Source organism: Nicotiana tabacum, chromosome 9, assembly GCF_000715075.1.
Source record: "Nicotiana tabacum cultivar K326 chromosome 9, ASM71507v2, whole genome shotgun sequence".
NCBI classification, from domain to species: Eukaryota; Viridiplantae; Streptophyta; class Magnoliopsida; order Solanales; family Solanaceae; genus Nicotiana; species Nicotiana tabacum.
Genome location: NC_134088.1, coordinates 57,809,513 through 57,837,002, shown reverse-complemented (window position 1 = coordinate 57,837,002; position 27,490 = coordinate 57,809,513). Strand labels below are relative to the sequence as shown.

Here is a 27,490-nt window from a genome sequence, read left to right as displayed (position 1 = left end):
CCGTAAGTCAAAACACAATGCGCCTTCTGAAATGCGCACCCTTCTTAGGGATCTTCGGGCAGTTATAACATTCCTCTAAATATCTGAAACTGACCATTCGGTCCAAAATTCGTGATCTTTCTTTCAAGAATGAACTGCCACCTTATGCGTGTGAATGTAAATCCTGCACAGCACACCACATCTACCATGTGAAAGGCACAAGAATCTCATTATCAACTCTGAGTCACCGGCAAATTACATACCTGGTTAGTTAGAAACCTTTCTCTCGCTTCCTTCCAGGAGGAAATCACAATATACAACACGTTTCCCACACCAGTAGAAAATATCTGATTCAAACCGTCAAGAACACTTTGAAATCCATCTGCACATAACTAAGCTATTAGAACTAAATTACTCTAACTCGACCAAACCACGTAGGTCACCAAAACCCAAGAATATTGCCACCAAAACATCTGTAGAGTCTCACCACATCATAATTACCCCTATAAATACCACAACCGAAACACCCACTCTGAAAATACCTTATTTGAGTCTAAGGCCGTTTCATTCACCTTCCTGATACCGAAATATAAAATCCATAATGATATACAAAAATGCCACAAGTCTCGACACGACTCAACTTAAATCTCAGATTTTAGCCATAAATAAATCCGCCAAAAATTCTCGATTGTTACATATTAATCTCGAATCCATTAGAACTTTCCCGAGAGGCACCCCCTTTGTTCAAATCCACATTACACAGCCCAAATGGGCCAAAAGACACGTGCCCTATTAGCACAACAACACTCAAAGAAGTAACTCTACTTTAATACCACCTATCGAATTCATACTCCGTGCATACTACATCATTCACGAATAACAACTCACTCACCCCGTGATTTTCATATACCCATAAAGCGCAATATATTCCGTATTTAGAAATTTCAGTACTCGAGTCATCCTCGATCTCAATCTCTGCAAGTCATAACTAATCCACGAGTATGCCTCAGACCAAACTAAAATTTAACATATAACTACCAATTGAATTGTCAATAGCCAGCTCCCCCACTTGGCTCAAAGCCATAGATTAAACCACTTCATAACTCACAATACCCATACTTTATTACTGCCATAATACTACAGTCAATTCAATGAAAATTCTTCTCAAGCTCAAGACACACCAACCATAATTACCTCAATCATCCGCTAATCTCGCATTCATTTTCTTAACACTCAAGTCAACTTTCTCAACCAGATTCAAATTCAAGTCTCAACACATACGCCCCACTGGCAGAAAAGAAACTCTCTATTCACATTATAAGGAACACACCTGCATAGATTACTCCTCGGGAGATAACCCACCTACTTAGTCTCAAATTGGCATCTTGTTATACCCTTTCGTAGCCACAATTACTATGAAATCACTTAATCTTTCTGAGTCCAAACTCATTAACTAGACACGAGAATTTAATTTGCCCCAAAAATTTAACAACATGAAGAATCTTTCAAAACATTCACACTCGAGATTGTACGTCAAATCAAACGAAAATAAAGCACCCAATGGCCTTCCTTTACATTTCAAGGAAATACTTCTCGTCACATTCAAATCGTCTTAACACATCCCGCAGTCACATCATACTCATCACAAAGCCATTCCACCGCTCATCGAGCCACAAATTCCACTCGTAAGGACATTACCGGACATATGAGCCCAAATGTACAGATTATAACTAGAGCTACCGAGCCTAAGCTGCTTTCTAAACTTGGCCTCAAGTCCTCCAGACTGGCCCATCACCAAATACAGAATACATATCTTGAACCTCGTTTATAGAATCACAAGCCGGTGATGCACAGCTTATACCGAGCGCTCATGTGCGCATACGAATACGTGGAATGAATTCAAATAGTTATATTTCAAGCTGAATCAATTCCGCACGATAAAGAAAAAAAGATGGGAAATTATCCTAAATGCCCTGTAGCCTCTCGAAGATAAGTATGGACGTCATCATACCGATCCGCAAGACTCTACTAGACACTTGCTCATGACTTATAGAACCTATGAACCTAGAGCTCTGATACCACCTTGTCACGACCCAAAATCCAACTAGTCGTGATGGCACCTAACCCAACCCGTTAGGTAAGCCAATTACCAACTATCTAATTTCAATAAAATTAACGAGGCAATTAATTAAAAGAAAATATCTAAAACCAATATTTTTTCCCAAGAACTGGTAGTACAAATTATGAGCTTCTAAGAATAGAGTTTACAAAGCGGGTATGAAATAAATATATCATCTATTTGAAAAGTACATAAACAGAGTTTTATGAATCTAAGGCTACCATGAACAAAAGGCAGCTACAACTGGAACGCAGATACATCTTCAAATCCAACTCCCATCGAACACAGCAACATCAGCAGCCAATATCTGCACGCAAGGTGCAGAAGTGTAGTATCAGTACAATAAGTAACAAACCTAACCTTAGGTTGAAAGTAGTGACGAGCTTTTACCAAGGTCGGGTCCAAAACTAATAGTCCACAACAATATCCAGAAAATAAATCTCATAACAACAACATTGAGGCAGCACAATGAATAACTCAATAATAAAATGCTCGGTTCGTTCACAGTTCCAAAAAAATAAACATTTTTCTTTTCAAATATAATAGTATAACTCAATTCTTTTTACTAACATCACCAAAATATGAGTAAGTCTGAAAACTGTGATTTTTTCAAAATCCTTTCAATAATAAATAAGATGTTTCATTTTTCCTTCCGGATAACCCGTGTAAAACAAATACATCACTATGCCCATTTGTCAAAAATGTGTGAGAAATCATGAATGATGTGATGTTGTACAGGATGAGGAACTCAGTGATAAAATCATAAACAGCCCATCGGGCAGAACATCACTTATATACAGCCCTCGGGCAAACCTCACAGTCACTCGTACCACTCGGGCATACCTCACAATCACTCATGCCTCCCAGTCACTCAGCACTCGGCACTCGCACTCAGTAGGTACCTGCGCTCACTGGGGGTGTGTATAGACTCCGGAGGGGCTCCTTCAGCCCAAGTGCCATAATCTGCACGGACAATTCACGTGTTGCACGGACAACTCGCGTGCTATAATATCATATCAGAATCCACACGGACAACTCACGTGCCATAATAATAAAGTATGTTGCATGCAGGCAGCCCCGATCCACACTCATCCTCACAATCAGTCCCTCGGCCTCACTCAGTCATCAATCTCTCCAGTCTCCCAGGCTCACAATGTCATGAAAAATAGCCCAACAACAAAGATATGATGCATCAACAATAAATAAGAGAGATTGAGGTATGATATGAAATGAATAAACATGACTGAGTGAACAATTACAATTTGAACATATTATTCAACCACAAAAATGACTCCAATGGGTACCATCAATAACAACATATGCCTAAGCATGATTTTTAATACGAGTCTTAGCTCAATTTTCTCTAACACGTAGAGAATGTACGGATATCAACAGATTATTCAACTATACAGTCCCATGGAATTTGACCAAGTTACAATTCTAATGGTGCACGCCTACACGTCCGTCACCTAGCATGTGCGTCACCTCCAAACAATTCACATAATACGTATATTCAGGGTTCATACCCTCAGCTCCAAGATTAGAAGAGTTACTTACCTCGAACAAGCCGAATCCAATGTCGAGCAAGCTAAACAATGCTTCCATAAATTCCATTCTGCACGTAAAAATTTTCGAATGGCTCGAATCTAGTCACAATTAATTTGATTTAGTCAACCCAAATTATAGGAATTATTCCATATCAAAATACTAATTTTTCCACAAAATTCGAAATTACACTCAAAAATCGCCCGTGGGGCCCATGTCTCGGAACCCAAAAAAAGTTATAAAATATAAACGCCCATCCAACCACAAGTCCAACCATATAAATTTCACCAAATTCTGAGATCAACTCGACCCTCAAATCTTCAATTAAAGTTATTGAAGATTTTTACCATTTTAACCCCAAATTTTACCCATTTGAACTCAAGACTCTTTCCATAAACCTTATTGATACGTATAAATAATACTCTTACACCAAGAATCATGCTCTTAATCACCCATCATTATCCAAACTCGAAATTGAAGATTAGGGGTTAGAACCTTACCTCTTTGATGAAGAACTTGAGGGATTTCTCGTTGGATTTCAAGGCTTGGACAAGAATTTGATGAACAAGACACTTCATCTACTTTCTCTCTCTAGAAAACTCTAACTTCTCTCTAAAATCATCAGCTAATTTCCCCAAAATAAGCTTCAAAGCCTATTTATCAAAATAGGGTCGGGTTATGAAAATAAAAAAATTAACCCTCCGAAAGCAGGTATGCGGTCGCATAATAGACCGCAGAATGGGTATGCGGGCCGCAAAATTGATCGCAAAATCAGTGCCCAGAACTGGGCTCTTCTGGTCCATTCTGCGACCAGTTTGCGGTCGCAGAAGCAGTTTTGCGATCGCATATCTATTTTGCGATCGCATAATTGGTCGCAGAATTATATTTTTCTATCTTTTGGTAATTTGGTCATAACTTCTTGTAGGAATGTCCAAATAACAAACGATTTGAAGCGTTAGAAACTAGACTCAAAGATCTTTCATTTGATAGGTAATACACCATATAAAACTTCGTGTCCTAAGAGTTATGCTCATTTGAAGTTAGATCTTGTACGAACTCACTTGAAACTTTAGTTTTATAAAATTTCCAACGTCTACATTTGATGCCGAAACCTATCGAATCAAGTCCGATTGACCTCTAATTTTGCACACAAGTCATAAATGACATAATGAAGCTATTTCAATTTCCATAATCGGATTCCAACCTCGATATCAAAAAGTCAACCCCCGGGTCAAACTTCCCAAAAATTCAACTTTCGGCATTACAAGCCTAATTCCACTATGGACCTCCAAATAATTTTTCGGACATGCTCCTAAGTCCAAAATTACCATACGGAGCTATTGAAATCATCAAAACTCCATTCCGGGGTCGTTTACACATAAGTCGACATCTAGTCACTATTTTAACTTAAGTTTTCAATTATGAGACTAAGTGTCTCATTTCACTCCGAAATCCTTCCGGACTCGAACCAACTAACCCGATAAGTCATAAATAAACTGTAAGGCATAAATTGAGCAGTAAATGGAGAAACGGGGTTATAATACTCAAAACGACCGGCCGGATCGTTACAGTAAATGAATAAAAAAACTAACCTTGTAAATGAGTATTCTGAATCATCACAATTTGAAAATAAGTATATTGTGAGATTATCACATAAAAAACATCTACCTTATCATTTGTGTAAGATTTCATAAATCACAAAAACAATATATAATTAAAGAACGAATAGATTAAACAAAAGCAAAACCCACTTTTATTATCAATTTTCTCTTTACTCATGCTTTGGAGTTGATTTTGTCCTCTCGGAGAATATCCCTCTTTTTCTCGACAACAAATTATTTCTTTATTTTCCTCTTGGAGACTAAAATCTTTGAGAAATGTTACTTCATAACTCCATTTCCATCACAAAATCTATCTTAACTTTGTATGGAAGCCTTAATCTCCTTTAGCACTGTTGCTTCATTCTACACAATCCCAATTATCATTCTCGTCTTCTTTTCCGCATGCACCTCTTTGTGTCAGATTTGTTGGAGGCATTAGTATGCTCGGGTGTAGCCGTTTGGTTGTGCTCATCTATGAATGATATTGAATGGACTCGACCAATATTTCCAGAAGCGTAACCACTCTGTGATATTCAGCCTTAATACGCCACTTTCCGGTGCTTGGCACCATCATTGATTGTTCATCATTAAATATTGTAGCAATTTTGTATTTGGGTATTGCAGATCCTAAAACGTCGTTTATAGTACGTGCCAGATTTCAAAACTGCATTCTTTTCTCCTTTTAATGTCTTTCTTCGACAAGTTGTGGTTACATTTAAGTGCACATAACAATCTTAAAGGAAAGGAGCGATTATTCCTTTCTTAATTGGATCTCCCCGAAGGAACACAGGAAGTTGTTACTAAGACAATGAAAAAGGTGACTGTTGAATTGCTTTAGTGGAAAGTTTTTTCTTTCTTCAGTATTTTAAGAGGGAGAAAAGGTAAAATTCTAACAAAAAGATAAATGTAAATGCGAGACAATATACATATAATATCGGATTGCTTTGATTTTGATTTGATTTTTTTTAGTTAAAATAAAATGAAACCAATTACGATCGGATTTTTCTATACCAAATCAAATCAAACTGAACTACTAATCGAGTTTTTTCGGTTCGAATTATCGGTTCGATGTAATTTATCGATTTTCTTTATACACCCCTACTTTTAGCCATGATTGAACCCCTTGTTTAAGAAGCTTTCTGGATTTTACACCCATTTCACTAACTATTTGTGTACAGACAAATTAATTATGGCTACTCTTTAGAGTCATCATGCAATACTAAATGCAAAATTGAGCCCGCAAGATTCATGGACAATATTGTTAAGTGTAAGGAGAGGTCTCCTTCACCACCATAAATAGTGGAATTCAAAAATAGCCAGATTTACAAGTGGTAATTGAAAAATAGGTACAGTTTCTAAAAGTAATTGATATTTAGCCACTTTTCATGTAAAGATAAATCTGAACGAAAACACTATTCAAAATCCGGAAAATATTTCAGCATAATATACTGGAGTTCGAATTTTTTACATGTGAACTTCCAGCATAATATATTGGAGTTCCAGCATAATATACTGGTCCAGCATAATATGCTGAAAGTTTATACACAGGTGCTCCAATCTCCAGTATATTATGCTAGAACTTTTCGTGTTGCAGCAAAATAATGGCTATTTTTCAATTACCAGTCTGAAAACTGGCTAACCCGTGCTATTTTCACCTGTAAACAGGGCTATATGTTGGAATGATAGCACCTGAACTGACAGAATCAGTACGCACAACAGAAGGATTCATAAACGACTGCTATCAATCAGTATCCCATACTTCAGAAGATCTAGGCAAAAACCTGTTAGTAAAATCCATCAATAATTCTCCAACATTATTCGTGTGACCAACTAACTTCAGTCTTTAAACCTATTCCAAGATCCCATACAGGAACAATCAGCCAATTTCCAACTAAATCACGTGTTGTTTTTGTACATTCGCCATGTCACTGAGTGTGAGTGTCTTTGTTGAGATATTGTCAGATACGTATCTGGGTTCAAGTGTTCCTTAGTTTAGGTGTCTGCATAAAAAAATGGGACAAATTTAAAGAGAAGTCTGTATTCAGCCAAAAATATTTAAACTGCACCATTACCTCTTATCTTTATGCACCACAAACGTCACTCCAAAATATTACGTTTTGGGAGAGATGGAGGGGGAGATAAGAGGGGGGTGGGGTGGGTGGGGTTTCAAGGCCTTAAATCTTAATAGTGAAGATCATGAAGCTTTAGAATCCAGTGCAATATGGATACTAACTTATTACTTATTAGCGTGAAACTTTCTTCCTTTACAGTGGGAATCAAGCTTGAAACTAAAACTACCTCGTACCACGAGAAAATATAACAAATCAAAGAATGATAAAGCAGATACTCTACCTAGCCTGTTTTCATCTGATAAATGTGAGTCTTAGAATTAATCAATTTATGTAAAAGAATAAAATGAATATTGACAACAAAAGACAAAACTCTACAACACTCTGTCCTCCCACCAGAAGAAAGAGAAGAAAAAGAATCAAAACTGGAGCTGCTTTACATCGATACCAAAAGCCCGCGCATTTCTGAGATGGAAGGGATGGTCTCGGTGGGGTAAACCTTATTTATAAGTTGGACGAAACTCTCATACTTGTCCAAGAACTCCTTCTGCAAGTTTATGAATGTTGTAGGAAGATTTGATCAGAAAATCAACTAAGGGTAGATGAAAGCAGTGAGTGACAAATGCATAACTAGGTACAAAATTAAATTTAAAATAACAACAAGAACAAATCCCACAAGTGGGGTTTGGGGAGGGTAGTGTGTACGCAAACCTTACCCCTACCTTGAAGTTAGAGAGACTGTTTACCATACACTCCAGGCTCAAGGAAAGATGCACAAAATTAAATTTGAAAGCAACTCCAAAAAGTGGCTCGAGATTTTAGTCTCAACGGACAATGTATTTTGAAATATTAATATTTTCTTCAATGGCACCATATATAGGTTCATTAATCATCAATTTCAGTTTACAAATTTACCAATGTAAAGCAAGCTTTCAAAATGGCAGGCGTATTCCACCCTTTTCTAGTTGGCTGTCTACCTCATTGTTCATGTTATCTACAGCCTGACATTTACTAAGAGAACTCAGACCTTCCAAGGCCTAGAAGAAACCCCTGGATTGGCTTTAAACCTCACACAAAATTAAGTCAATACAAATAACTTAAATCCCACCCCATAATCGAATTGAGGGAAGGAAAGATTTTCAGTTATGGAAAAATGTGATCCGAAACATCAGATGAAGACATTAGCTAACACAACCAGCTTTTGCCGCATGAAACCCATAAAGTACTCCAAATTGATAGAGGTATAGCTACTCATTGAATTTGCAAAGTGACTAATTTCAATACCCAATCTGCTAGATATACCTTGCATTTATCCCATAGAGAAGGCAACAACTCCTCTGAGGTTAAGTTCTTCTGCAATCTCTTGTACATTGCAGTGATGGACTTATCCACCTGTAGAAGCAAAATTTAATATTTTAGAAAGATACCCTAATCTAGTAGATAAATTGAGGCAATTGATTGACTTACCCCAGATAAACTGTACTTTACCACCTTCCTAAGATCCGTTTTTGACAATCCAATCTGGAATGGAATCTAATAAAAATGGCATAGATCACTTAGCAGAAGATAACCGTCACAGTCGGAGAAGCCGTAAACAAGATGGTATACTCATCCAAAGACAGATTGAAACGGGAAGCAAGTTCAAATTGTGGATTTTAATCCTTCTTCCCCAAAGCAAAGGGAGATAAAACAAAAAGTAACTTTTACTGCTTATTTGCAGAAAGAGCATTTAACACCTAGGAAAATAAAATGCTAACTCATAGTCTTTGGGTTTAAGCTAAAAGTTCACTGCCCAACTAAGGAAAGAAATTTCTGATTCCACTTTCAGTAATTGTACCATTAAGTTAAAGCAAAAAGGACGCAACATCGAGCCTCTGGTTCTGACAAAGGTGCTAAAATGATGGTAAAATCATAAACGCTGTTTATTGGTCATTATTTCAACCTTTTATGCGCTCTTAGACAGGCTACAGCAGAAGTCAAACCATAAACGAGGAACAAGTCTGACAGGAACGTCCGACTGACCTTTGTGTAGCTTGGCATCAGATATCTTCTATAAGATATACTGAAGTATTCTACGTCGTGCCATAAGGCACTTATATATACCTTTGCCATTTATTCTTTCTGTGCTTGAACTAAACTTTCACATCAATCAAACGATATACTAGAGTTGCCAATTAAGATCAGTCACTCATTCCAATCTGATTTTCTCTCTCAATTTTTTTTATTTATTTTTAATTTAAGCATATGTAACAGAGATAATAGCAGGACAGGAGTTGTTTTATATACCAAATTCAAACCCACAAGATTGTTGTGAGACATTAGTTGCTTTCAGCTTCAAGTTCAGTAAAAGATAATTACATGATCACAGTTCATTCAAAATTGGACTGCATGGGTTAACCTCTCCTCTCACCGAATAGGAAAAGAGAGGAAAAGACCCGGGGAAAAAAAGAGATATGAAACCTTAAACTGACTACATGCTTGCATCATTTCTCACGTGCAACTCATCACAAAGGTTGAAATGTCCAAACAGAAATTAATATTTCAATCTAGCATTTTGTTTTGATTATATCTTCTTTCAGATGCTGGACGGAGAAGTTCAACATGAAGTGATATTAATCAAATAAAGATTTAAGATTACAAAACTCTCCTTAAATTTGAAAGAGATCATATACTAACAAATTAGCAGTTATCTGGGATCAGGGCATTACCAAGTCACTGTCCTTGATAAAAGGGCAAATTGAGATACTCAGGGGTGAAGGACAGTCAGCAAATATCAATAGCCAGTTGAGAAAAAGAAAACGGAACTAACCTCTTCCGGTGTAATTGTGTACATTAAATCCTCAATTCTTCGAGCAAATTGAAAAAGTCGCTCAAATTGCTGTGGAGAAAGCACAGGTCTAAGGTATCTCATCAAAGATAAATAAAGTAATAGGAGAGCACAAGCAGAGTAAAGAAAAATTACACAATCATGAAAAAGGATAACTTACATAGTAAATAATCATGTTGATGTGGCGTGTGCAAGCTTGTTCATAAGATTCACTTGCTTGGTGATAGAATTTTGCTAAGGTGGGCACAACATTAGCCAGGTCATACAGACTGCAAACTGTTTCATTCAGCACTAAAAGCGATTTTGTGGAATACAATATGTAATAAACTTCTGAATCCGAAGGTGAACAATACCTATTCTGAAATGCTGCATAGTTTTCTAAAAGCATGATGTCTTGATATTTCAGGTCTGTTTGAGCAATTTTGTCCAAAGTAACAAACATTATAGTTACCTGCCAAATAATGTTTAAAACAGTCGCGCCACAAGATACAACAAACATAAGGGAACAAATATAACTGACCGCCACAAATTCAGAAATTCTAAACTCACTGCACCGTGAAATAATAAGGGTTCTGCAAGTATTTCCAAATTCACTCTTCAGCTTACTTTTATTTCTAATATTGGATATTAAAAAGGTAAAAGATCATGCAGATTACCTATCACAGTACTCACATCAGAAATAAAGGGTAATACAAGACAAACAGCTACATATATTACGTCATTCTAAAATTTTCAACTGTTAATCTCACAGCATGCATAAGAAAGCAAATGCAAGAAAAACACACTCACAAACTTCGTGTATGCCTGGTCAACCAAATCCCTTGATTGTCCTTGAATGTACTGCTCCATACGGGTTGCAAGAGTAGCAAATCTACATGAAGAATTGCATACCCAATGAAATGATTGATAATTTAAGCCAAAATGATCAACTAAGAGCATTCTGAGAAAATAAATACAAAATCGATTTCATGGTAAAATTACAGAAAGGCTTACAGCCTATAGTTATAAATAAGGTTATTAAAAGAATCGTTGAAGGGATTTTTAGGAGGCTCAGACATACAATAAGCTCACCGCATAAAGGTATGATGAAGCTAATCAACAATAACAAAGAGGTAACTGAGATAAGGAAGAAAACCCACACTTCATGAATACTAACGGAAATTTCAGGCACTATAAAATTGGGAAACATCAAATATAAAATGGTATATCCTAACTCCGATTTGACAAAGAGAAATCAACAGCAAAATTACAGAAACAAAAAATGGATGGGCAGACTTTCAGTTTCAAATTTGGAAGAAATATTAGTTCTTTATGTAAAAGAGGTGTATCACTCATAAATAACAATTAAAAGTGCTAAGCTGTAGAAAATAAATCTGTTTTTCCTTCCATACTAGGGGGGAAAGAAAATATATCCTCAATAAAGAAACCAACATATACCATTCATAGTGAGGCCAACCCCCAATAAAGTAGAGCAGGGCTTATACTGTAGCATACTAGCATGTCTAAACCTGTTACACCTAATCAGATCACACTCGAGATGGGAGAAGAGATAAAAGGAAAAAGTTCTTAGTGCAGTGGCTCAAGTTAGTATTTAACAATCTCGAACTAACTTAACTCTATTACCAATTTGAGCCATTTAAATGTGTGTGACAGTAAATCAAATCCAAAGAATTATGTAAGTTTACAAAAAGCATAACATGAAACTCAGTTTACCTCGGTATAAATGATAAGACTCCCATCTGCCGAACATTTCGCTCATTTCTTTCAATTTGATGACATGTTTCATCAACAAACTGCAGAAGTGTAGAAAAAACTGAGAAAATTTTATCCCATATGAGCTGCAAAGACATAGATGACTGCGAGGGATACAGTAACTCACACGGCTGAACTGCATTGAAATTCTTGATTCCAAGTCATCAAGCAAGATGCGCACAAATCCTGCAGCATCAGCCTTCTGACCAGGAATATAACGTTCTGTGACTCCATGCATTGATATGCAGCACATAGGATCAATCTTTCCTGCCCAATCCACCACAGCAAAGAAGTCTTCCTAAAGCACATAAACGAGTAAAGATAATATTATCAAAAATACATTTTTTGATAGTTTCGTTTTGTCAAAACTATATCAAAGAGGGGTAATTTCATGGATAGTCATTCAACTTTTATTTTATTCACCAAAGTCACTCAACTATTTTTTGAAACGAAGAAATCACTCAACATTACCGAATTATCACAAAAGTCACTAAACTATTTATTGCAACTAAAAAGTCACTTAACTTAGCCTAAGTATCATAGAAAATGCCTCTTTGTTTGCTCCTAGTTACTTTTTCTTTACAAAAAAATAGTTTAGTGACTTTGGTGCAATAAAGTGAAAATTGAGGCATTTGTCACAATTGTCTGGCATTTGTCACAAATTGAGGCATTTGTCACAATTGTCTGGTGCAATAAAGTGAAAATTGACTTTTGCCTGCTTGATGAAGCAAAATCGATATTCATTTTCCAATTGACGAAAATAACTTTTACCAAGGTAGCATCGAACTGATAGTAATATAGATATAGTCCACTAGATAAATTATCAATACGGCAATGATATAAACAAGCAGATAACATACAATGAATATCCAAAAGAATGATAAAAGAAGGAAACACAGCCAAGACTCAGATGTACTTTCGTATTCAGCATCCCATCTGAGAGCAATACATATTAACTGAAATTTGAGAGGTCCATCTTGCTGTATTAACTTAACCTACTGTCACTGTGTTTCTTTTTTATTATGGTTAAATAATATTGATGTTCGAGTATAAGAAGCATTCGATACAAGTTTAAATTAAGCATCTCAAAAATTAAACCAACTAACTATGCACTAAGGATTGTCCTCTTTGCACCCAAAAATAAATTAAATAAGAAAGAATTGACATTTAACAAAAATCAACACAACAGCTGTTGTTAATAGACAACAAGGCTATTGCAAGGAAAAACTATAACATTACTTGGATCCCTTCAAGTAAATCGTGTAGTGATTCATTTAGTGCCTCTAGATCTGCAGAATTTTGTCCTGCAAAATAGCAAGATGGTGCTCCTTCATAAACTCTGAACAGGACTAGGCAAGCGCAGGAAATAGGAGAAAGTACCAGCTTTCTTGTCATTCTCATCTATATCCATGATGCCTAAATCATCATCCACGTCATCCTTATCATCTCCAACTTTTTTGCCATTAGCAACACCTTCTGGTGGAAGCAGTGCAGGAACTTCAAAGCACAAAAAGTGTGCAAAGAAAGAACTCTGCAATATGGAATAGAATAACGTTGAAGACTTTGGGCAGAGAAAGCAACAAAGACATTTATATACATATATACCAGGAAAAACAAAAAAGAAACTAGAAGAACACCTCATCAACAAGGAGTGGAATAAATATTGTCAGCATTTTAGCATATGCCTCCGAGGCTGCAGAAGTGTCTGCATTGTTCACACTCTGATTCAAACCTGTCAAACCTTCAAACCATACAATAGGATTTTTTGATGCCTTTGTACTGGCACGGAGCTCATTTGCAAACTCACGAGCCTACAAAGAATAGAAAACATAAGCATCATACTTTAAACTTGACGAATTTCTTATTCAAGGATTTACTAGAAACACTATGAGCATTTATATTAGCTTTTGAATCTAAATCCGAGGAGATTGAGATTCAGATGGCATAATGTAAGGGTGCCTTGTACCAACAGAAAAGAGGAACCAAAAAGGAAAAAGGGAAAAAAGGAGAAATAGGATTGAGATAATTCTTGAATCTTCCTCGTTTTCTTTCAACCGTGACCCACAGTTATATATAGACTGATGAAGCAGTTGTATTCCCCAATCAACTTCCCTAATCACCTTTACTTTTTGTAACCAACATTGATTTTCAGCTACCTTTTAACACTGATTCATAACATTCCCAACCCCCTGAAGACTGAGCTTGTCCTTAAGGTCAGTATGGTGTCATTATGCTTGAAATTGGTTGTTCACTTGTTTCTGGCAGGCAGGGTTGAGCCACAGAAGAGCCAATGTCAATCACACAAATCTGCTCTGTCGAAGATCTTCCTTGCTGCATACCCTCAATGACAATCTGGCAAATAAGTCCTTGAAACAATCTTCATTCTAGGCATCCACGTAGCTGCTTGAATTGGAGCAAGGAGGAAACCACATGGAACACCAGTAAGAAGGCTAGCAACCTCGATAAGAAGACAAGGAGCAACACAGAGACACTGTCTAAAACTATTATGTACAGTCTGCTACAGTGCCGATAAAATGGCATAGTGATCTCCAGTAACACTGGTAAGATGGTCCAAGTTTCTTGCTTTCCTGCTTCAGGAAGAATACCACAAACTCCACCGGTAAATGACTTTACACACATAGCACTAACCTCTGACATATCATGTTCAACTATTCTTGCTATATATGGAAAATCCAGAGGTTCCTAAAATCTTCCAACTCTCATCTTACCTTCGCAATTCTACATCCACGCAGAGAATGTCATGGACAGCAAGATTTTTTCTCCTTTTAATTTCTCTTGATGCAACAAGGGCATGATGGTATAGATATTCATCCCAATCAAGGTGTTTTTTCCCCAGAGTATAAGTCGAACTCTTGCCTCAACTTTGCAACATCTCCTTCTAACAACTGTACTGCTCAGACATTTGGCCAACCACAAGCTAATGATTTCAGTAGCAGCTTGCACGTCATCTTCAGAAGCCGAATCATCATGCAAGAAACTCTCAAAATTGTCTATCTCTGATTCGACTATGGCATCGGAAGAGTCCCAAATCGGTCCTTTAAGGGATGGGTGATCTCCTTAATATGGCTTGGGCAATTCTTACCTCATGAGCTAGTTTTTGGTGTTGAGTTAGGCCCAAGGTCCATTTAACATAATATCATAGCAGGACCCATCCCAATTCTCGTTTTCTGATGTTGGGCCCCCATATTAAATTGTCCATGCTCCAGATGTCCAGTCCTGGGCGTGGGGGAGGGGGGTCCCACATCGGTTCTTTAAGGGATGGGTGGACTCCTTAATATGGCTTGGGCAATCCTCACCTCATGAGCTAGATTATGGGGTTGAGTTAGCCCCAAGGTCCATTTAACAGTATCAAACTGAATTCATTATTCGCAACTCTTGTCCCTTTTCTTTCATCTTTTTTAGATTTAAGAAGAAAATCATCATTTGTTGGATGTGTCTATGGACCAAGACCAACTCCAACTCAGCCGACCTTATTTCATCAGTGGCAATTGTTCCATCCTTGCAATCCTGTTCAAACCTTTCTCCAGTAACAATATTTGGCCCCAACCTTTACTCTTTGCTTTTTGTTACTACTTACTTCCCCTGAAGATCTTGTTAACTCTGGCATGCATATTCCTTCCTTGATTCCTCTGTTGCACCTTCAATTTCCTCTCCTGTAACTTTGGGTTCCCAGTCTCAAGATTGATTCCAAGCTTCTCCATTTTTTCTATAAGGAAGCTTCTCCATTATTTTGTCATTTTTGTGTAGTAGCAGATTTTGTTATCCAGCTTAGTTGATTGATTTCTCTGTATGATCTGTCAAAGCTTGCTCTGTTCCTTGTCAGAGAAGACTATATTGATCCTCCATTCTCTTTGGGCTCTCCTCAGATCCTGTTAATTGAATTCTTTCTGCTATGGCTGTTGAAGAGGTCTAGGTGCCAAGATCATGCTGTGACACCACTTGTAATGGCCCCACTTGTACGGAAAGAGAAAGTATGACAACCTTTTTCTTAGGTGAATTAAGATTTACTCCTAGAGAGGTTAGAGCTACCTCTAAAAAGGAAACAGGGTCCTAGAGCAATATAAAACTCCTATTTCTGTACATGAGTTAAAATATCATTCAAATCTTTGCTTTAGGTCCCACCAGTAATTAACCCTATCCTTAACCTTGATTTGAACACCCTACTTGGAATAAAATAAATATCCAGAATTTACTCCATAACTTTCAAGAGTAAGAGTTATGTGGTCCAGTTATCTTAGTTAGCATTAAAGGCACTTCGTCAAAGTCATGCAGACTTGAGCTCCAAGTTGCTTGGCAGCAAAGATTCTTGTTGTTTAAAGAACTCCCCCACTCCTAGTCAGTATTTGTTAGTCATGAAGTGATTACCCTAATTGTACTAAGCTCTTTAAATCTGATTATGAAGGATTTTTTTAACTGACTTTGTTGTGTTTCCCTTGTTCAATTTTGTAATCTATCTTTCCATATTTTTTCTGGTCCCTTCCAACTGTTTCCCATTCTTCTTTCCAATGCTGCTACTCCACCGAAAACCTTTGTGCCTTTCCTCCTCCCCCCCCCCCCCCCCTAAGCTACCACTTCTCTACAGCTTGTTATTTTTCAAACAGAACAGCCTGCTCTCGGACTTCTTTCTGAGATATTACTGCACTTAATAATTTCGCCCAGCTAAACTACCCAACAGAAAGTGCTGCTTAAAGTATATATTCACTTAAAAAGCAGGTTCATTCAGCAACTCTTTGATGGGAAAGATTCTATAGACAAACAAGTGATACATGCCTTTGGGAGTTCTGAGATGAAGAAAACAGATTCTGCTGGCTTAAAAGTGCACATAGCTGCAGTGAACTTAATGGGGACTTAAGTAACCCACTCAGCAGAAAGAAGCAAAAGAAGCTAAAAAGGGAAAAGGAAAAGAAAAAAAAACTAAAAAGACAAATGAATAAAGATTAATAGCTTTCTGACCTCCCGGCGCAAAAGCAAGTTGAGGGAGGTACAGTAAGCTTTTCTTAAAGGGCCCAAGCTATTCTTGTCAAGACTCTGCAAATGCAAAGGATTGAGAGAAAGACATCAGGAAATATTAAAACAATGATAAAATTTAACAAGTTGGAGAAATCCGACCTTCAAATGCTGCAATAGACGAGCATATGTTCTGCACTTGTATCGGAGATCAGCATGGTCAGGCCTCTTCAATTGCCCACGCTGTTTAATTAATATTATAAGCAGCCTCTAAGTGACTATTTATAGAAGACTAATGACAATTAATTCAAGTAAAACTGATTGGTCGTATACCTGAGAAAAATAACTTTTATCACTCATCATAAAATCCACCAAACTGGAAAAATATTTTCTCAAGAATTCAGATGCTCTTCTAACAAATGTCGTCTTTAACTTGTCAACTTCTGCTCGTTTTTCTTTCACCTGCAAGATATTCAGACATCAATGTCTTAATTTTTTGTCAAGTGACTTTTTCTGTACAAGTGCAGAGATGACCCACTGCCTATATGACGAGTGTTGGAATATCAAAGGCAGGACAACTTGGTTTCACTTCATTTAGTAAACGAGCCCATAGAATGTAATGATAGGACATTTTTAATTTCCACAGAAAATACTAGCAGGAATTTGAATCCAGCACTAGCTAGGTCATGACTGTGTATTTTGCAATAACTCAACCATTTTTATATGAGGTCCTACTGTGGATTTTAAAATAATTCTACCATTTTTATTTACTCAGATTACTTTATATGAATCGGTCATCCAAGCCCTGTCTGGGAAAATTTGTAGTGTGCCTTAACATATGCACGCTTACCTACATTAACCTTGTCTACCTACGTTACATGCTGAAGCACAACATCAAAAAGGATATGATCAAAAGAAAAGACAGAAAGGAATAACCAAGTGGACATACAGCTCTCATGTTTGCATAGCTAGGATCCAAGTTACGCGATCCAAGGCCATGTAGAGCATTAGTTAGCCACTCACATGCCTCAATGTTCTGAGGCATTCTTGCCTCATCAAACGAACCACCTGTTAAACTCGCTGCATACTACAAACCAAGAATGAATGAAGTGAAGAAAAATTAAATTATTAAATGCCGCCCACTAATCAGCTCCAAGAAAGAAAGAGAAACACCTCAGAAGGGATACGCAGTCTTTCAAGAAGCTTATCAAGTTCCTCAATCAATGCCTTGTTGTTTACTGACTGCATTTCCAGCTTGTTGTTGCGGGTTTCTATCTGCATATTGTGAATGAACCAATACTGCATTAGCAAAGGAGGTCTACATTCAAATAATAGAGTCCTGACATTCTAACATTATTGGAGATATATGTATTGTGGAAAACTTGGTCTTGTAGAAATTACAAACTAGAATCATTCAGATTCATGAAATCGGCCATCCAATCGCACTGCGGTGCTCCCGAAAAGCTCAATCCACCCCCACCCTATTATATACAAAAAGCTCACACTTTTGCATATCCAACCTCGTTTGGAATCAGTAAGGGAATCATGTTCTTTGTAGATTAATTAGCTAGTACGGTGATAAAATCCATAAAGTCTGAAAAAGGAACTATAAACAACTGTTTATGAGAACAAAGAATTATGATTCAAAACTAAGTTTCACATTCAAGTGATTCACCAATGTCTTCTCTCACAATAATCATTACTGGTAAGCATCAGCATCACACAGAAGCACTGCACAAATTCTTACTGATTCAATGTCTTCTCTCATGTGTCTAAGTTTTACATTGAAGATGCCTAACCATTCATCCATATCTTCAACACAGTTGGTAGCCGATTCAAGCCCCTGCAAGACCTGCAGAAACAAGAATTTAGACACAGAAGCATAAGTTTCTTTACGAAAAATATTTATGCTAGCATATCAAGTGCGAGAGCATACATATCAGGGAAATAGTATGAAGCTGAATCAGAGGAGCAGCGAACAAGGCAAACTTTGCCTGTGCTATTGCTCTTGGCAGAGAAAATGTTTATAATGAAAGAGACACATAGTTTTATCAAGTAAAAGGCTAAATTGCTGGAAATAGGAAAAATGTAGCAACTCCTGCAAATAGAAACCAAACTCTGCTTTGGCACTGGCATCAAAGCAACAAGAACTCTTCACAAGAAAATGGGTCACCTCATCTATTAATGGCTCATTCTCCAAAATGGCATGCACATTAGCAGCTTCCAAAGCTTGAAGCTCTCGCTTCAGCCGCTCAGAGAATGCCTCAGCCTCACCAATACCCATTACATAACTGTAGGAATTTGGAAACCAAAGTCAGGAAACAAACCAAAATAGTGCTAGGGTGAAACAAAAGGGGGAACAGAGAGCAAACTAAGTGTCTGCTAATAGTGCTGTCTACAACTTCTATTCTCCAATTAAGAAAAACAACCACAGCCAACACGGTTATTTACAACAACAACCCAGTAGAATCCCACTAGTGGGGTCTGGGGAGGGTAGAGTGTAAGCAGACCTTACCCCTACCCCGGAGGGATAGAGAGACTGTTTCCAGGAGATCCTCGGCTCAGAGACAATAGACCAACACGGTTATTTAGAATATGTTAAATGATTCTTAAAACCCATGTTATGCAATATCAGACTCACCACTAGATGCCTAATCAAGGTTGAAAAAGTGCCTAACTAGACATAAGTTATATGGTCTTATATATAAACAATAGATGAAAAGGTATTTTATACTACGTTGCTCCGACATGGCAGTTTAGGTGCCGCACCCGTGTCGACACGACACTAGTATGGGTGTGAATATGGGATCCGTATCAGATCTGGTCAAATATTTTTGGGTACTTTGACCACGACAGACAGAAAAATTCGAGACAAGATACAATTTGATTCCCGAAAGTAGAACCAAAACTAGGGTAAATTTGAAGAAAATAGCATACCTTATCTACGAAATCAATCATTTACTTATCTACAACTTGAGAATTAAAAAACATTCACACTTTTACAAGCTATACATAAGTTTTCCACAAAATTTCTCACAATTTAGAGATATTTTTATTTTTTGAAATTCTTTTTAGCCGGATCCCCGCACCAGTATCCGTACTAGGATCCATATCCCCGAATCTTAGAATTTACATCTCGAAGGATCCGACCTCTAGATCCACACCCGTGACCGAGCAACTTAGATTTTTTATGCATAAATAGTATACCTGTTAATCGGGCCGGGCTGACCCGTTTACAACCCGGTTCAGCCCGGGTCAGCCCGGTACTATAGCGTGGGGGCGGGCTGGGACGGGTTGGGCGGGGAGCGGGTTTCAAACGAACAGTTTTTTGATACCGGTGCACCGGAACCCGCTAAGCCCGTTAACCCGTTAATGGGTTTTTAACGGGCTACAGCCCGATTTTTAACGGGTTTTTTTTTCTAAATTTTTTTTTTTTTTTTTTTTGGCCAACGGCCCTTTTTTACAAAAATGGTCATTTCGGCCTACCCCTTAAGAAAGTGCTTTGGATGATAATGATGGTGTTGAAGATTATTTGATTTGGTCTACACTATGGGAGCATCAACAAACCAGTAGCAGGAATATTGATGAACTTCAATTCTACTTGCAAAAGTCAGCAGAGCCCCGCACAAAGGAATTTCTACCACTGGGTTGGTGGAGGAGCAACTCAAATCAATTTCCTGTTCTTTCGGCCATGGCTCGAGACGTGCTAAATGTGCCGATTTCAACAGTCGCATTAGAGAGCGCATTTAGCCAAGCAAGGCAGCAACTAGGAGATACCCATCATTTATTGGGCAGCAACGCTTTGGAAATTCTAGTGTGCTTCAGAGATTAGATAAGATCAGAACGGCGAAATCAAGGGCGTGACGAGGTAGATGAAGCGGAGGACCAAGAAATTGGAGATATAATGGTTTATGGTTCTGATTCAACCAATGCCGGAAATCAAGAAACTCATGTTGACATGGATGAACTTACAAAAATGATGCAAAGCATGTGATGTACTATTTCTTTTTTTATAATTGTTGTAAACTTTTAATTTGCAAGTTCAAAAATAACAAAATCAAAAAAGAACTTGCAACTTAATTTGAAGTATTATATATTATTCAATAAAAATATCAAATGAAAGTCTTCGGAGCTTGATCCTTACATATCGCCTATTGGTCTTATTAAATAATTTTTTGTAGCCACTTACTTTCAAATTTCAATTTTAAAATTGTAAAATTCAAATTTCAAATTTAAAACTTTAAACTTCAAAGTTTAATTCTAAGCCTTAAAAGTTTGCAAACACTTAAGTATCAATAACATTGAATAAGAAAAATAAAATTTACTTTAAAAAAAATTGCACGGCCCGGTCCAGCCCACTAAGCCCGAACCCGGACGGACAAAAAAAAACCCGAAAAAGTACAACCCGCTAACAGCCCGCAATGTTAAACGGACGGGCTGGGTTTTTTTGTGTCCAGCCCGCCCGTTAAACACCCATAATAAATAGTAGATGATTCGTCATTCTCCATAGAATTAAGAGCACAAAGGCATCACGAGGTAATTTGTATCAGCAATAGCTTGCCCGATACAAAATAAGTTCAGCAGTAAAGCAGTTGGCAGGACAACCAAGATGTAGGTTCAACTGCTGACACAAAATCTGGAAAGAGTACCAGCATATAAAATTACTGCATTCTTTTGTAAATTCAGCAAGAAGCTACGTCAGCCAGACCAATTGTAACCACAAGATTGCACACTTAATTTGCAACTCCCTAGTCTTGCATTCCTAATCATATACACACTTTCTTGACCAAAACATTAATCCTTTGTACTCGTTTCCAGAAGAGTTCACAATCTTCCAGAATTGTTTCCTAATTATTTCAGGACAAAACTGAACCTACCAAAAACTTTAAGTCTAGTAACTAATACAGTGATTAGACACGGGATTGCTGTTTGTACGGTCTTTCAGATGAGACTGGTAGTTCACCATGAGGAATAAAGCATGAGAGAGCCTCGAGGACACTACACACAAACAAGGTAGTGATACGAGATAAATATTTGTTTCCAGAAATAGTAGAGTGCTTTTAGACGGGTTTCTCGATCATTATTCCATTTAAAATTGTAAGCAGGTAGCCAACTTGAAGTTTTATAAAACTCCTAGTTTTATAAATAGAAAGGGGGCTGTCTTTTAAAGTAGTTAACACTTCCACATCACCTAGTTGAACTAGTATACTAGCTTTTTAAGGAAAAGAAAAGTCAGAATACTTGACATTTCCCTCCATGACATGATAAAGTAGTGGCAAGAGGACAACATAAAAGAAGTAGACATAAGCAGTTCATATTTCGAGCAAAAATGGGCATATGCAATGTCTGGAGAAGGGTGAAAGAGGTTACATACGTGCCTAAAAGAGCCTCCATGTCCTCTTCCTCTGCTTGAGATACAAGTTCTCTTTCAACAGTTACTGTCATCTCACCTTCTTCTGCTACAGCAGGAAGAGGCCCATCTTGAGGATTTGCTTGTTGCTTGGTAACTGTTGGGGTATTTTCCTGCATTAGATCATTTAAATTAGAATTACATAAAAATGTATAGCTTTTGTTTTAGTTCATTTTTAGAAACATATTGCAATCAAATAGCTATTTCTAATGTCATCATGTAAGTGTAGATCATATAAATTAGATTTACATAAAATTTATCAAGCACCAGCTTTTGTTTTTGTTCATTTTTAGAAACATATTGCAATCAAATAGCTATTTCTAATGTCAACAGGTAAGTGTTTATCTTCAATTAAATAGTGAACGTACATATGACCCTCAAAGACACTATAACTAAAGAAACACAAGAAAAAGTGAGAACATTTTATTTGTAATAAAGAGGACTATCTGCTTTACCATTGTATGTAAAGGCAGTTTTCGTCTTTAACTAGTAGAAAGTTTCCAACTGCGTATTTAAAAGAGAACATAAGTGACTCTGTATCCTTAAGCAGATTAATAGAGCTTCCTACATGCTTACCGCATATCTAGAGTCAGGTAAGAATACTAACAGACAAAAACTGTAATAGCTGAACTTTATAGGGCACTAGATGCAAAAGGTTGTGTTCCAGGTGTAGTGACCTTTTGCAAAGACTTTCCCATTCATTTCACCTTAAAAGACCTTTTTTAAATAAGTAACTATCATTTTCAGCTTTAACAGACACATTGAAATCCTCCGTTAAGGATTCCCACTGATATAGGGCACAAGAGCAAAAGATAACTAGCTTTACCAATATATGTAACTGATACTCTGATAGTATTAGATCAAAAGAAAAAATTGTCACTAACAGAGTCCATCTTCAGCGACTAGAGAATACAATTGTGTACTTTATATGAGAACATGAATGATTATCCTTTCACTCATCAAAAGAAGTGACAAAAGGAATGACTATACTATCTTAAGCGCATTTAGAGCAATTCTATTACATCATTCACATGCTTATTTTGCAGTTGAAATCAGGGGATAGGATTGACAAAAGCTGAAACATTTGGGATTTTAACAGGAAGACGAGGCAAGAAGTTTCTCAATGTGACATGATCAATGCCACCATTTAGGGCCCTCTGGTTCATGACAGGATAAAGTGAGATTGAAATATCACTGATATAGTCATGGCACTGGGAATAAATAAAAGTTACTGGTAGGTAGAATTGAAGGTGGGATTGAATTTTTACAAGAAAGATATACTTCGCCTGCATGTAATAAATTTTTATAAAAATTAATATTAAAATAATTTACATCACAAAGAAATTAACGATTAGCCAGAGAACTATTTTTATAATATATTAAATTAGGCTATCATACAGAAAATCACAAAAATAAATACTCTTTTTCTTGAAAAGAGTCAGTGTGTGTGGATTAACTGGATGGGAAATCAGAGAATTAGGCAAATGGATAACACCCACAATGAATAAACCAAAAGTCCCCTTAAGACTTTGCCAGCCATTTCAAACCTGTTAGACATTTTTGAGATTCACCTTCCAACGACATGTGATTAAGCGGTTATCATCATCAAGGATGATTTTACGCAAGCCTGATAGAAAATTAACACAAACAAATAGACACCAACCAACTAGAGCAAATCGTTGATGCCATAACTAAATGAAGCATGCCTACTTTCCAAACAAATAGACACCAACCAACTATAGTATGTTGAAAGCAATAGTGGAACTTTTATAATGCACCTTTGCCCAAAGAGCCATCTCCACCACATCTATGCCAACAACCTTGGGGAGACGACCCAAGACATCCTTACAGATGTTTAGGATGCAAAGCAAAAGACGGTTCCTACATAGTTAAAACAAAAGGTCATGATAAAAATGCTTACATGAGAAAAAGAACTCAGATATTTACACACTAAAAATTAAACAAATACCTATCGTCAACATTACGCATTGTCCACTGAGGTGGAGTAACACTTTGACTTCTGAGATTATCAAAACCCTGTGTAACAATATCATCAAGAATAAGCTCCAAATAATAGCTGCAGGTGGAATGGAAAAATAATTTGCTGTGAGTATTACCAGCATGAACGTACACCCACTTGGGTCATTAGTTACCAGCTCCACCTTTGAAAGATGCTTAAGCTTGTACAATTTTGCAGGCTACATGTGCAAGCATTATATTGTTGTTAGCTTAACAATGGACTTTAACACAATTTGCTCTAAAGGAAACTCACTAGCCCAAAAATGTGGATTTTGTGAGATGCAATGCGGTTTCATGAGTCTATCTATGACAATAAGTAAAATAATCCTTCTAGACAGTTTTATCAGCAAGTTCAGAGATACTATAGATTCCTTATGCACAACCAAAATTAAAAGTTTCATAAAGTAGATGTCATAAAACATTTGAACACTATCCACAGCTTAATGAAGTTATAAATTCATAGCTTCATGTTGGTAGACAAGCTACACTAACTCATAAAAGTATTATCTTCATCCTCTAAATAATCTGGAGTACTGAAAAGGTATCTGAATCGAAGAAGAGAAGTTTAACATTAAAAAGATTTATTAGAAGTATTACCTCAAGGACTCCTCCATTAGAATATTTTAAGACACGAAGAAAAGCTTTAGTCCGTTGGCCTTTAGCTTTTGCTGCATAAACCACATGTTACGATTGTCTGGACAAATGGAAATGACCTATTCTAGTTGACAACACAACTATTGCATAGGAGAAACTCTGAAATTACTGTGGTACATTAAATCTAATTTTTCGAATGTTACTCCTCATCCCAGAAAGAATGCATCATTTAAGTTATGAGGCTAGATATCCAAATGTTTAACCAAAATTTTCACCTGAATTCGTAGATTTACGAGATTATATTATGAAACATCTTTTTTGAATAAGTAGTTGACGCTTTTGGTTCAGAATAAAGGAACTACTACCACAACATCAAAATGTTGAAGTACCAAACAACTTTATTGAATAATCCATTGTCCAAAAAAGAATTCTGACTCTGCATGTAATAATTGGGTCAAATGAAGATAGAGGCTGCCTATAGTTAGTGTTTGTCATGTCAAATCTGATCTTAAGTTAGAAGATGTGATCCACTAATAGACGATCGGTTTCGTTTATCATCCGAGACAATGGGAAGACTATAGTAAGCATAGCCTAGCTACAATTACTCTGCAATATAAGTGCAACATGAGTCAAATCATTGTTACTTGTGCTCTAAATTTACTAAGCAAAATAAGTAAAACATGGGTGGAGAAGCTCGTGTAACATCACCGAAAAAGTGAAACACAATACTATTAACTTTCACAAACTTTGTTTCAGCTTCAAGTACTGTTTTTCAACTTCAATTCAAAATTTCCCAAATGACCACCAAGAATTCCGTCCCACGACTGGTAGGTTAGAACAAACATAAAAACACTTATATAACATGTCTTCTTTTTCCAATGAGCATAATTGGAATTTGAATCAGATCACGCATTAATAGATTAGAGAAATGCCGGAAAGAGGGAGTGGAGCAATTCAATAGAAACAGTCAATCAATTAACTTCACCCTAATCCCCTCAGTTCAAAACTTACAGATTCTTTTTTTCTTTTTCTTTAATAACCTCGAAACTTCAGAGATTCTAATAAATAGACAATTTTTCATACTCCGTTTAAGAGAAACAATCAATCAATCAAGTTAGCTTCAATTCCAAATTAGTATAGGTAATTCATTTGTATCATTTTGACAGTCATTTTAATTAGACTATTTTTACACTGGCATCAAGAGTATAAAAGAAATCACCAATAAATCAACTACATCTCTTTTCCAAATCAGTTGAGTTCAGTTATGTAAATAATCTATATCCTTTGTAAATTTATTATAAGTAGACTATTTTCACACCGGTGTCGGCAGTACCAAGAAAAAAACAATTAATCAACTTCGCCTCAATTCCAAAATAGTTGATGCCGGGAGTCGCACACAATGAAGGGAATTCAATCGGATAATTATACTGTATAAGTATGGTAAAACAAATTTATAGATATATGATTTTGAATTCCATTAAAAGAGAAATACAAGTTAAAATCCTAGGTGGGGACATCCTTGAATTTTTTTGAATCCCTCATCAGAATTCCTGGCTCCACCAATAGTTAACGTCAGTTATATGGAAATAATCTACATCCTTCGGAGCATCGTTATAACTATACTATTAAGCTGGTGTGAGCAATATAAAAAGGAATAATCAATAATTAACTATGCCTTGGGTCCAAATTAGCTGAGTCAGTTATATTGATAATATATATCCTTCAGAGTTTCATTGTACTAGATTATTTTCTGTTGACGTCAGCAGTATAAAAATAAACAATTAATCAATAAATCTACTAGGCCTCCATTCCAAATTAGTTGAAGTCAGTTATACACAATCCGAACATTTAAAACTCATCATAATAAGATTATTTTACGTACTGGAGATAGCGAGAACTCGAGGTTTGGCCATGGCACCACGGCTCAATTTTCCGGAAATGCCTAAGATGCCGCTGGTTTTGGCTACACGGATCGACATTACAACTTTCTGCTTTGTGCCTTCAATGGCGGCCTCGCAAGCTCTTCGCAGCTCCTCATCGTCGGCGCTCGATTTCGCCATGCTTTTTATCTCTCTCGACGGACTTTGTTGGAGATGCCAACAAAAATGATAATCGGGAATGTAGTCGCCTTGTATTTCAAGTATTTATATTTAGAGACCTCTCGTTCATGGCTTCCTTTTTTCTGGGTGAAAATGTCACACTCCCCGACATTTGCTTCTTTCCTATTTACTCTTTCTTTTTTCTTTTTCTTCTTTTTTTTAAGCAGTAAGGACACTTCGCAAGCTAGAGTTACATGTTATTTCATAATGTATCGTATTGTATTGTATTATATTATATTGTATCGTTTGATGAATATAATATTTGGATAGATTGTATTGTTTGTCGTCGTTTTATGATATCACTAAGAAAAAATAAGATACATAGTAGAATTATTATATAAAAAAATAAGATAAATAATAAAATATGATTATTTAATAATAAAAAGGGCAAGATGAGAGGAAAAAATAAGGAAACGACGTCACCACACCAAATCCATCGTTCCTAAAGTGGCACTTTTCGTCGTTACAAAACGATAGATTTTACGATACGATACAATAAAATTTAAGT

At 36.7% G+C, this 27,490-nt stretch overlaps 1 protein-coding gene across 7 annotated transcripts; it reads right to left on the bottom strand.

Annotated features, from left to right (window-relative positions):
- Positions 1–7,106: 7,106 nt before the first annotated feature.
- Positions 7,107–27,115, bottom strand: LOC107765669 (exocyst complex component SEC3A). Of its 7 annotated transcripts, none has more exons than XM_075221695.1 (26): positions 26,766–27,115; positions 24,887–24,957; positions 24,388–24,468; positions 24,240–24,307; positions 24,049–24,151; positions 22,235–22,383; positions 19,034–19,151; positions 18,608–18,712; positions 18,034–18,135; positions 17,810–17,947; positions 17,194–17,322; positions 17,023–17,103; positions 16,867–16,941; positions 13,530–13,703; positions 13,273–13,423; positions 13,132–13,196; positions 12,020–12,190; positions 11,854–11,933; positions 10,930–11,011; positions 10,494–10,591; positions 10,301–10,409; positions 10,123–10,191; positions 8,781–8,846; positions 8,616–8,705; positions 7,754–7,860; positions 7,107–7,244 (listed from the first exon to the last, which is right to left on the bottom strand). In XM_075221695.1, exons 1-26 carry the CDS (start codon positions 26,941–26,943, stop codon positions 7,232–7,234), a joined length of 2,673 nt encoding a protein of 890 aa, XP_075077796.1. In that variant the 5' UTR covers positions 26,944–27,115; the 3' UTR covers positions 7,107–7,231. The 7 variants fall into 7 exon arrangements, 2 of the variants coding, with proteins under 2 accessions (XP_075077796.1, XP_016439823.2); XR_012694876.1 differs by lacking the exon at positions 7,107–7,244 and adding an exon at positions 10,661–10,712 and having other exon boundaries at positions 7,560–7,860; positions 10,301–10,416; positions 10,494–10,548; XR_012694875.1 differs by lacking the exon at positions 7,107–7,244 and having other exon boundaries at positions 7,560–7,860; positions 10,301–10,416.
- Between the last annotated feature and the right edge of the window lie 375 nt (positions 27,116–27,490).

Coding starts and splice junctions, on each gene's coding strand:
- LOC107765669 (XM_075221695.1), bottom strand. CDS start 26,943: ATGGCGAAATCGAGCGCCGACGATGAGGAGCTGCGAAGAGCTTGCGAG. Junction 18,713..19,033: donor ATGAGCCATTAATAGATGAG/GTGACCCATTTT, acceptor TTGTTTCTGCAG/GTCTTGCAGGGGCTTGAATC. Junction 13,197..13,272: donor TGAGAATGACAAGAAAGCTG/GTACTTTCTCCT, acceptor GCTATTTTGCAG/GACAAAATTCTGCAGATCTA.